At 40.6% G+C, this 12600-nt stretch overlaps 1 protein-coding gene across 10 annotated transcripts in view; it reads right to left on the bottom strand.

Annotated features, from left to right (window-relative positions):
* KIF13A (kinesin family member 13A) overlaps window positions 1-12600 on the bottom strand; it is a 202824-nt gene that overhangs the window by 98191 nt on the left and 92033 nt on the right. For all 10 annotated transcript variants that reach the window (XM_070778345.1, XM_070778347.1, XM_070778348.1 and 7 more), the window contains exon 4: window positions 3491-3551. In XM_070778345.1, coding sequence (XP_070634446.1) covers window positions 3491-3551 — 61 coding nt within the window. The remainder of the gene's footprint in view (window positions 1-3490; window positions 3552-12600) is intronic.

Here is a 12600-nt window from a genome sequence, read left to right as displayed (position 1 = left end):
TTGAATTAAAAAAAAGTAAATCAAATTAGTACAGAAACCACTCAACTAATCTACTAGCAATATATTTACTAGGCAGATTATTTGCAATAAGTGCCAAAAAACCTGAGGGAGTGGTGAGCAAGAATTTTACTGCCGAGGTGGTCACAGCATTTGTACTGTTCAGGAGTGTCTAAAGAATAAGAAACTTTCTCCCCACACTTTGTAAATAGATGCTACTCTATCAATCAAGAAAATCTTGTTTCAGGCTAATTGGAACATGGAATTTACGGTGATCATGCAAAGATTTAGTAAAGTTTAGGCTATCAGTATGTTTAGAAAGCATTTTTATCTCTTTATATATTCATCAACATACTATATGTAGTGAAAAGCTACAGAAATCTTGACTTTCACATTTGAATTTTATCATCTGTACTTAATAAAGTTATTTCCAGTAGGAAAAAGGTTTACATTCAGAGGCATAAGTGATACATTGCAGAACACCAGGATGGTCTCTATGGGCAGTTAATGGAGGATATGATTGTAGAGATGTAGAAAAGGAAGAGAAAAACAATCTTCCTAAAACATTCTATTAACCACATCACTCCAACAGCCTCTTTTTTTTTTTTAATGGTTCTTAGCCTAGCTTTTTAAAATTTCCTGTTATCTGGCTTCACTCAACATGTACAAGGAAGTCTCTCACTGATTCCCCATAAGATGCATCTTCCGCTTGGACCAGTGTTACACACCATGCTCACTTCCACTTCTGCACCCTCACTTATGAAAAAGCCAAATGAAGTATTTATGGGCACCTTCCACTGGTCAGCTCATGCAGTTACCTACTGAAGCCTTATAACAACATCTAAGTACTATCATTGACATGCTTCCCACTTTACAGAAAAGAAACTATAGCTCAGAGAGATTAAATTGTCTAAGAGAATCAAAGCAAGCGTCCTGAGACTTAGACCAGAGTGGACTTCAGAGTCCACATGCTGTCCCTGACACCATACGCTTCCTCTCGTCTGGATGCCCTCCACACTGTACATGTGCTCAGTCCTGCCCGACTCTTTGTGACCCCATGGACTGCAGCCTGCCAGCCTCCTCTGTCCATGGAATTCTCCAGGCAAGAATGCTGGAGTGGGTGGCCATTTCCTCCTCCAGGGGCTCTTCCCCACCCAGGGATCGAACTCACATCTCCTGCATCTCCTGCACTGGCAGGTGGATTCTTTACTACTGAGCCACCTGGGAAGCCTGCCTTCCATACTGCCCTTTGGTTAAATCTATGCTAAACTTTTATGTCCAGTTACAGTCCCATTTCCTTTATGATTTCTTCCCAGGCAACTTCAGTCTTTCCAGATTTTTGCCTCTCCTTGGGTTTTCTATAGTACTTATAAACCTGTAAAAATTTGAGCTTAAATACTATCTCCAAATGTTTACTGTTGTTTGTTTGCATTCTTTTGCTTTCCAACTTAGGTTTTAATTTCTCAAGGGCTTCCTTGGCTGCACACACAGTAGGGGTTTAATGAATATTTAAGGAACTATTCTGATTCTTTCTGGCTTCCTGGGTTAAATAAGAAGAACAATCACACCGGGATGGAGCACAGAATGGATGGTAGGGAGACAGGGAGCAGCGGGTAGGGAAGGTAGATGGGGTTATATATTAATAATAAAGGACCTTAAATGTCATCCAAGGAGTATAGATTTTATCTATAAGTGATGAGGAGTCCTCTAAAGTATTTGAGAATTTCGTAAGATTTTTAATCCAGGGAGCTATATCTGACTACATCCGGAATAATATCAATTGAACAGAATGAGAGACTGTGCTTTGTATAGCCATAGCATTTGTCCTCATTTGTTTCTGTCACAGTATGAAGTGTTTTTTTAAAATCCAAAAGCACACATCCAGAATACTCTTGCCTGGAAAATCCCATGGATGGAGGAGCCTGTTAGGCTGCAGTTCATGGGGTCACGAAGAGTCGGACACGACTGAACCACTTCACTTTCACTTTTCACTTTCATGCATTGGAGAAGGCAATGGCAACCCACTCCAGTGTTCTTGCCTGGAGAATCCCAGGGACGGGGGAGCCTGGTGGGCTGCCGTCTATGGGGTCGCACAGAGTTGCAAACGACTGAAGTGACTTAGCAGCAGAATGAAAATATACACAGTGCTAACAGTCAAGGCAGACTCTGTAGAATATATTATCTAGCATCCCGAAGGACTAATAAAAAGACAAATTAATTACAGCCAACATTAAAAATTATCTATTCACATTAATAAAATACATTGCTGAAGTTGTAGGAATGATGTTTGGAAAGAAGGCTTATTTACTCAATGAGAGCCCCAGAAGGAATTTTCCAACTTCAAGATTAACTTTTGCAAAAGCTATATATCAAATAATTTCTCAGCAGATTTTCTTTATGCGGCAAGGAAAAGGTTATCAAGAAACAAAATTTCCTACAAGCAGATGACTTCCTTTGCCTTCTAATCTTTTAAGATCTACAGCCTCTCCATCATCCTCTTGCCCTTTTGTTCAGTAAATGGAAAAATAATTCAACTGAGATTCTTTTTTTTGAATATTTATGCATGTATGTATGTATTTAGCTGCACAGGTCTTAGTCATGTGGACTCTTAGTTACGGCATGTGGGATCTAGTTTCCTGACCAGGGATGGAACCTGGGCCCCCTGCATTGGGAGCTTGGAGTCTTAGCCACTGGACCACCAGGGAAGTCCCAGCTGAGAGTCTCATAAGTAAGGAGAAAATACTCATTAAGATGATATATTTAAGAAAAGGGGTCACAGTCAGAAGGAGAGGAATGAAGACCTCCTCCACTAAAACAAGCGCTTCCCTCTTGAGCTTACTTAAACTCCTAGGAAAAGTGAAGATTCACCTGTGATCACAAATAATAAAATTATTAATAGCAGTCATTTGTATTTAATGAAGTAGGGATAAAATGCCCCAAAAGGAAGGAACAGTAGCAAAATGTGGGGCCAGGAGGCCATGTTTCCCTGAAGAAAGAAGAGCTTTAGTTCACATCACCACTGACTACCCTAGAACACTCAGGACGTGAGAGGGTCCTGAAAACCAACAGCATCTGTCGTTGCTTGTTTACATGAGCAGAGCATCCTCTACAAGTCAGAGGTGAGGGAAGACAGGACACATTAACCTCCTTTTCGTGTGATAACCGCAACACAGCTTAAGGTGGTTCCCCGTCATCTCCAATCCTTGGAACACCTCTAAAGATACGTCATACCCCCTTCACAGGTGAAGAACCTGAAGCTTAAGGAGCTTGGGGGCAGAGAGGGGGAACCTGTCTGCAGTTTCTTAGCAAGTACGTGGCTGAGCCAGATCCTGAAACCAAATCTTACTGGCTTCAAAGCCCACATGCTAGAATTGGAAAGAATGAGTGCAAATTTTATGGAAAAAACAGAACTCTGGAATAATTAAAGAAAACAGACGTAATGTAAGAAGAGGCCAGAGGCCCAACATCAAGTGGAGAGAGACAATCAACTTACCAGCATATTTTGTAGTGTTGGATTCATCCATGGACCAAAAGCAATAATCAAATGCAAATACCTGGATGAAAGAACAGAATATTAAACTTAAAAACTTATTAACTTCCATGAGTAAATCAGACTGAAAAACAATTCACTGATGAGGATGCCTGCTTCTGTCTGATTTAAAAGAAAAAACAAAAACCAGAAGTATGACTATTAATTCTGAAGTTTCCTTCAGACTAAATTGGCTATTTTCTTGTATTACAAATACAAGGTTATTTTCTTGTATTAGAGTAAATTATATATGAAAATTGCTACTTACTCCACATTCAAACAAGCAGACCTCTTAGCCAAAATATTTTAAATTATACTTTTAGTGAGAAAAGACAATGGCTTCTCTCCCAAGTCTGCAGTTTCAGCAGATGCTGAAATGGTGGCCCAGGTAGACCTTCCATGGCTTCACAAGAAATACTAAAGTGACCAACTTTCACTGAAATCAGTCCCACCTAACTTTCCATGACCTTATCATTTCTAGCATAGTTAAAGGTTTGTCAAAACTTTCCACATTCCCAGAAATCTTAAGACTCCTAATTCTGGGCCAAGTATTGTTAATATATCAATTCGCTCTTGCACACTTTAGCTTTTTGTACAGTTATGGAATGCCTACTATGTACTAGGAATGGTTAATGCCGCTTTATCAGTTCAGTCCAGTCGCTCAGTCGTGTCCAACTCTTTGTGACCCTATGGACTGCAGCACTCCAGGCTTCCCTGCTCCATACGGACACACCACTAACCACTGTTTTCCATGCATACGACCACCACTCATGTTTCAGCCATCTTTACCACATGCACAGGGCCATGCTCCCCAAAGTACGCACCAAGGGATGGCAGTTTCCTGAGACAGTCCGTGAAATAAGGATTATACCACGTTGGAAATGGTGCATATTTTACCCTGTTTAAGGTTTTCTATGCAATTCTCAACATTAAAGGTGCTGAAAAGTCTTCAGCAAGTAAACCCATTTTTTAAAAATTCATTTTTATTGGAGTATAGTTGCTTTACCATGCTGTGTTTCTACTGTACAGCAAAATGAATCAGCCATACATATATGGAGACATATATGGGGATATATATGGGGACATATATCCCCTCCCTTCTGGACTGTCCTTCCCATTCAGGTCACCACAGCACATTAGGTAGAATTTCCTGTTCCATACAGTACGTTCTCATTAGTTATCTATTTTTCAGATAGTATCGACAGTGTATATGTATTAAATATCAATCCTGACCTCCCAATTCTTCCCACCTCCCCTTTCCCCCTTGGTATCCATACATAAACCCATTTGGTTGTGTAACTTTATTTCTCCAATTTCTTTTGATGAGGAGACCTTTCTTGTTGTTTAGTCGCTAAGTCATGTCCAACTGTTTGCGACCCGTGGCCTATAGCCTGCCAGGCTCCTCTGTCCATGGGATTTCCCAGGCAAGAATACTGGAGTGGGTTGCCATTTCCTTGTCCAGGGGATCTTTCTGACCCAAGGATTGAACCTGTGTCTCCTGCTTGGCAGGCAGATTCTTTACCACTGAGCCACCTGGGAAGCCCAGCGACCCTTTCTGGAGTAACACCCAGTACCATGCCCTGAAGCTACTGTTTCTCAGCATCACCATCCTATTCCTCAAGCTAACTGACTCAGGGGACTCAGCATCTGTTTTCTTGGCTCCTTGTCCCAGCCTTCCCTGCTCCCCCATGCAACGCCAATAGTAAAATGCAATCCTCCTGTGGACAGAGACTCTTGAACATTTAACCATTTCCAAGGTATTGTAAGCACTGGGCAGTCAGAAACAAACACTCTGACCCGGGCCTAGAAACTGGCCCTAAGGGAACTTTCCAGCCTAAGTCTCCCAACAGCCACATGCTTCAGCTGAAGTTGTCCATACCTTGGAGTTACTAGTACAATTCCACCTGTCATTTGCTTCGTTTCCACCCTTCAAAATGTTCCACACTCCTTAAGGCCCGTGCCAATATATTTTTCATCCAGGAAGCATTCTTTGGTTAAACCCAAAGGGATCAGCTTTCTCTTCTCTGAACTCTCACGATACTGTTAAATCCTATTTTTGTGACTCCTATCACAATTATTTTTTCACTTACCCTGTATATGATCTGTGCATAGGTTTTACCTCTACTGCTAGACAAAGGTAGCATAGGAACCGTACCTAATTCTTATTTGTATCATGCAGTGTCCACAGTAGTTGCTTTATAATTATCTATTAAATGATTACTGGCATTGAGACCTTGGAAGAAAGCAGGTACCTTCCACATCACCAAAAGACAATGTTACACTCTGAATATTTTCAGCACCACCTGTACTTCAGTGCTTTTAAATGGATTCAGGTCCACACACAACTTATATCATCAACCTCAAATCCAAATTCAATTTTGTTATGTATACAAACATTCACTCTGGTCTCAGAATAACCAAGGTTAAAATGAACAGCTATGAAACAACAGTTCCAGCCAACAGAGTGTGAAATATTTACTGCATTCTAGGGCTCTTCCAAAGACTTGAGAGACCACACAGGCATAATCCAGTTAATCTTCCTGCCTCAAGGCAGGACAGAATTTCAACACTTCTCCTGAGAGATGAAGATCTGTCTTGTTTTTAAACATTTCCAGAAAAGGAGATTCCACAACCTCCCTTTGATGGCATCTTTATAACACTTAACTTTCAATTCCAGGGTATTTTCCTTTCCTTTTGACTTAAGTCAACTCTCCTGGCTTTAAACAGCCAACAGAGGCTCCTGTCCAATTTTTAGGTACTGTTTCCCTCTAGACTCCAATGAATTCCTCTTAGTAGCTGCTACATACAGTGAAATCATAATTTATCTCCTGTATGTTAATTTTTCATACCTTCCAGAAACTTACGGGTAACAGTTTGCTATTGTGCATATAAGATTAGAAAGCTAAGATCTATATTCACAGTAATGTCACTTGAAATAAAATGAAATCCACTCAAAAACTGGGGGTCTACCCTTAATTCTGTGCCAACTTTCATTTCTAACAAACTAGTTAATAGTCTAAAGTTGGTTTTGATCATAAAAAGGAAGATGAAATTTTCATTTTAGGCACTTGCCCCCACTCCCAAATTCAGACAAATGTTAAAAGCGTTTTCTCAAAGGGCTCTGATAGTACTGGCAGACACACTTGTTCTTTGCCTGCCAAATACTGGCCTCTCCCTGAACTGAATTATGTCTCAAATTTCAAAACCTGTGATCACAAGCATTTTAGAATAGGCACGCCTCAAGCCAGTCATGGAGTATGGGTTATGATTTTACTCAACATTTATCATAAGAAAGTTAAGCCCAGAAATCTGAAGGATTTTCCTAAAAACTCAAAGCAACTGGAAAGATTTTTGCTGTCATTTTTTTCTTTAAGAAAGGCTGCCAGTGATTTCCCCGCCAATCCTTCTTTGAAATTTCAGAGCACTCTCCATCGCCCACGGCACTAGTTCACATGCAGTCCTGTTCCATGGCTTAGTTCTTCTTGTGTGGGTCTCAGCTCCACTTAAAGGCAAACCTGGCGGGGGCAGGGGCTTTGTCTTAGGCTGGTGTCTGGGTCATATCTCATACAGAGCAGTCACTGTACGTAATACTTTCTCAATAAATAAACATAATACCAGGAGAAGAAGTTGAAATGCAGACAAGAACATGGAATGGACATGAGGAACTCTTAGGAAAAAGTAGAAGTTCAAACTGCAAGACAGATTTTTAAATGTTTCATTACTTTCAGATGCAGTTTTTCAGGGAACTTGTGGCCTTTAATGGTCAAATAGAGATTCGGTCACTAGATGAGTCCTCTCCGGCATCATCATTCCAGGGTTCACGAGCATAAACTAGTATGACCACATCAAGTATAATTATTTGTTGTGAGAATAGCTATTTGGTATGACTTACGAAAATAGTGTGTAAAAGTTTAAAATAATTTATCTAAGGTAGCATGATCATTTCCCCTGCAATCTTGTTGCTGCTAAGTCACTTCAGTCGTGTCTGATTCTGTGCGACCCCATAGACGGCAGCCCACCAGGCTCCCCCGTCCCCGGGATTCTCCAGGCAAGAACACTGGAGTGAGTTGCCATTTCCTTCTCCAATGCATGAAAGTGAAAAGTGAAAGTGAAGTCGCTCAGTCGGGTCCGACTCTTCGCGACCCCATGGACTGCAGCCCACCAGGCTCCTCCATCCATGGGATTTTCCAGGCAAGAGTACTGGAGTGGGGTGCCGTTAGTACTATAAATAAACTAGTGTTCACAAACAATTATCTTTCTTTTCCTGGCTTAAAAAAATTATTTAACTTAATCACAAAGGTTTGTAACAAAAGAGGACATGGTTTTCTTAGGTCTTAAAGAAATTTTGATTTTCTCATACAGAAATCATTGACATTTCCAGTTGCCAATGGGAAGGGAGAGTTAGGGAGTTTGGGATGGTCATGTACAACTGCTATATTTAAAAGAGATAACCAACAAGGTTCTACTGTATAGCAAAAGGAACTCTGCTCAATGTTATGTGGCAGCCTGGATGTGAGAGGGATCTAGAGGAGAATGGACAGATACGCACATATGGCTGAGTCCCTTCACTGTTCACCCGAAACTATCACAAGGTGATTAATCGACTATACCCCAAAACAAAATAAAAAGTTCAAAACAAAATCATTGACATTTCAAAAGAGATAACTAAACTATTTTCCTGAGAGCCATTCTTTGGAAACTAACCACTTCAAATAAAAAGGAAATACATCATTTTTTCTGAAGTCAGCACATTATACTAGAGAAAAATATTTATTCAAGACTTCTAACTAATTTCACTAGAATTCCTAAATCTTTATTTTACCTATTCATTATGAAGTCACTGGTATCTTGAGTATAGGAGATGGGGGACTTTTTAATGCATACAACTGACCCCCCCCCAAAAAATCAAATCTGTATAAACCAAGTATAATTTTCATATTTCACCAATGCCAATCAACATTGTTAACTCTTTTGTAAAGCAACCCACATTTTCCAAGAGCCTTCAACTAGAAAAAGAACCAAAGGTACAGATGCTCCCCAGTTGTTTTTAAAATCTGAAAACCACTGTCTTCACTGTTTTCAATGAAATGCAACTCCACCTGCTTGGAATCCCACTCCCTCCTCTTAGTTTCCAGCTTGTAAAACTCAGACCAGCATTTAATTCCCTGAAGCTTGATGGACACATTGGTCCCACCTTCAGCACACTCCTAAAAATGTTCACTTTGCATCTCTGTGAACCACTGAACATCCTGTAAAGGGATCACAAGCTGTTTTCAATAAGGCAGATGTGTTGGGTGATACACACTCTGAGGCAAAGGTGCCTTAGGATGCAGAGGCAGGATGCACCGCAGAGAAACTCCATTCTTATTGAGAAGTCTCATTTCACTGGCAGGTCAGCAAAATTCAAGTTGCCATTTTAAAAAAAAGAAAAAAAGCACCTTTTATGTTCCTTGAAGAAAGAGAGAGCCATCAGGGTTCTAAGAAATGTGACCTGTAATCATTTTTCTGATCCATAAATACCAAATGTAAAGGTACTTTCAACTGCATACCTCTTTCTACTTGCACACTTTCACTAATTGCACACTTTCTCCAATTATAAAACAGTTGATCCAGAAAGCATTCTGGCTAATTGCCACTGCTCGCGGTTTGAGGTACTACAGGGAACTCAGAGACACATTAGGCATGTGTTTCTGTCCTTTAGTCGCTTTTGGTCTAGTTATAGAGACAAAACAAAAGAATTCTTGAAAATTAAAAAGCATGTTTTTTTCCCCAAAATAATTTTTGTACTTTTCAACTCCTCTCTAGGCAGAAAGTGATTAACCCAATACTTTTCTCAAGATAATTTAATTTTAGGGAAAGAAACACCTCCAAACATACACATCAATTTTTTGCAAAATGCATCAAAGCATACTCCCTTTCTAATTTCTCCTTATTAAATTATTTCAGCATCATCTCAAATGTCACTCCCTTATGAACCTTTCTTAAGGACACTACTTCTTCTTACTCTGAATTTCATACCTCTCTGGCCAGATTGTATGGGTTAACATGTATAAGAGAGTTCCTTTTTTCTTCTACATTACTAATTCTGAGAGGTCAAGACCTTGGTTTTCCTAATGATTTTATTGCCCACAATTCCACCAAACAAAAATACTCTGAGAATTTACTTTTTAAAGCAACTTCACAGTGAATGGCCATTCACTTAAAAATGATCTCGTAAATCTGTGTTGTCACACATGACAGCTGCTTAAATAAAACAGGCCACACCAGTGAGTAGGGTAGTAGATTACCCAACAGTACTTGGTTGAAGGCTGTTTCCACTCGACTGTGAAAGTGACAAGACCAATGTCACCCTACAGACATGATCTGTGTGTTTACTGGATTCCCACTCATTTCCCAAAAGACAGGAGCAAGTTCCCCTATTCACTTACAGATTATGTCAAGAGTCAGGCATCTCTCCAGCTCTGAGATGTTCCACCAATGACCAAGAAATCTTCCGGGTGGATGAGCACAGTGGGAAGTCCAGGGGGAAAAAGGAGAAGGGAAATCGTGGAAGTCTAAGAAAATCTCCCCTCTGATAACCCCTTGGCTCTCTTCACCCTCTGGCCATTCTTCAAGACCTGCCCAAAGGTCACCTCCTCCAGTGCGTCCTCAACTTCCCTCCTCTGCGCTCTTTCACTCAATAGCTTCACCTCTCAAATACACAGTCCACCGAAGTAAGCACACATTTTATACTAAATGACGGCTGTGGGCATTTAAGCAAAGTGTCTACCAATACAATGCATGGTGCACAGTAAAACTCAGTCTACGGCAGCTACTGCTATCCGTTTTGACAGTCTCTACAGACGGACTCCTCTCCCAGTTAACAGAACAGCACAGTTTCCATTTACAGAGTGTTTATTATGTAGCAGGCACCATCCTAAGCGTGTTACTTTCTCATCAAGCTTGGAGGTTTCCTCAGCCAGGGACTGTGCTAATTCATTTCTTTAATCCTTACAGGCACAGACACAGTAGATAGGTGCTCTGTATTTGCTGAGTCAAATAAAGAAAGAAAAATGAAAAGGCAAAGAAGGTTCGTACGACCATGAGAAGAGAGCTGCTATAGTTCACCAAGTTCCTCGTCAAAAGGATCAACACAAGCCTCACTGTGTACTTCCTAGCCCCCAAGTCCAGAATGAAAAGGGCTTCCCACAGAGGGAAAAAAGTCCACTCTATGTGGGCTGGCTGGGCTTTGCACGAAGGAGTGTGTCTCCCTGTGCTCACACGATCCTGCCATCCTCCTCTCTGGGTACAATTCACCCACTGTTCACATCTGCAGACTGAGCTGCTTGCTACTCACAGCTTGTTCTGACTCTGGAACTGCACCTGAGATCTCTCCACAAATCCCATTTCTCCGGTTTTATAAATATCGGCGAGCCCATGTCCTGTTGGGGGTTACTTCAACTCTGTTCATTTGAAAGAGTACAGTGACTACGAGAGACGTGGTGTGCCAAATGTGTTCACGTGTCAGCACACTGGTGGAGAACTGAAGCAGACCAAAAAGAATTAAAGCCCTGCATTCATGCCATGTCGAAATGAAGATGTTTAGCGTGATCTGTTTTCCACCACTTACAATGCTGTACATGTTTAATCTTCCTCACCATACTGTGAGTTCCAGAGAGCAGGAACCACTAGTTAAAGTGCCTCTTGAGCCCCACAAATTCTTCACACTGTACCTTCCACAAATGTTCTCAATTATAGGCATCTAATAAATGACATTTGAATGAATACAGTAAAAATGCCTCCTAGGAAAAAACGCAGTGGGGTAGGGCTCTGCTGCCATTCAATTCATGCAGCTGCAACACTCATGGGCTCAGATATAAAGGCAGAAATGTAAGGGGTGACAGCAGAGTGGCTGCATTTAACAGGGTAAGAGAAACAGCAAAAACCTCAGGATGGATGCTAAAAAGAAGTTCCACATTCAGCTATATGTTTGGTCTGAAACAGAAATATGATCCAAGCTACAAATGTAATTTAAATTGCGTCTGTAGGCACACTCAAAAGTCAAGAGATAAAACAATTTAAATAATGTTTTTATTTAACCTAATACACTTGTTAAAATATTTACTTTTTTCCTCATACTAAGTCTTTGATGTCTGCTGTGTATTTTTACACTCACAAAAATCTCAGTTTTGACCAGCCACATAGCACATGTTCAAATGCTGCGTGTGGCTAAGTGGCTGCTGTATTGGACAGAACGGGTCTACAACTCACCTCATTTCAGGCCACCACTCAGTTTTCAGAAATGCACAAAGTGAATGATGAAAATGATGGAGGTCACAGACTGTAAAATGAGTCTGAATGAAACTGCACTTCAGATGGCATAAGCTGTATAGAGTGATTTCTCCCTCCTTATTTCCGAGCCTTTTTCGGTAAAGTCAGGTTTTTTGGCATGGCAGTATGACCCATTAAAGGATACTGCCTCCAAAAAGTAACAATTTTATTTTGTTATGCTGTCATTTTCTCCTGTTCAAGATTTTGCCAACAAACTTATGTAATTAGAAGAGGGATTAAACACCCTTAAATTCAATAGTTCTTAACAGGGCTTGTAAATAAAAAACAGGAAGATCCCCTGGAGAAGGGCATGGCAACCCACTCCAGTATTCTTGCCTGGAGAATCCCACGGATAGAGAAGTCTGACGGGATATAGCCCATGGGGTCACACAGAGTCAGACACAACTGAGCTACTAAGACTTTCACTTTAAAGTGAGTTTAATTAGTAAGATCAAATTGTTCAATGACTCTTACACTAACTTATGGAGATCTTAAAATGATGATCATGGCTTTAAAAATGAGCAAACGGTGTAAAGAAGAATGTGATTGTAAACAAAGTGATCTTGCAGATATTTACTTTTGCTTCAGACTCTTCCTTCTTACTCTTTCCTGCTTTTTTCACTTCCATAAAACCCAAAAAACAGAAAAACCGCTTTACAAGCACATGGTGTAACAGACAGCAGCAGCAACCAGAAGGCCTAGAATTGCAGCCCAAAGCTCTCTCACTGGATGGCCTGGGCCGATCACTCCTTAAGCCTCCATCT

The sequence above is a fragment of the Bos indicus genome, chromosome 23 (genome assembly GCF_029378745.1).
Source record: "Bos indicus isolate NIAB-ARS_2022 breed Sahiwal x Tharparkar chromosome 23, NIAB-ARS_B.indTharparkar_mat_pri_1.0, whole genome shotgun sequence".
Classification (NCBI taxonomy): Eukaryota; Metazoa; Chordata; class Mammalia; order Artiodactyla; family Bovidae; genus Bos; species Bos indicus.
The sequence above is the reverse complement of the archived record's forward strand: the minus strand, read 5'-3'. Positions and strand labels throughout refer to the sequence as shown.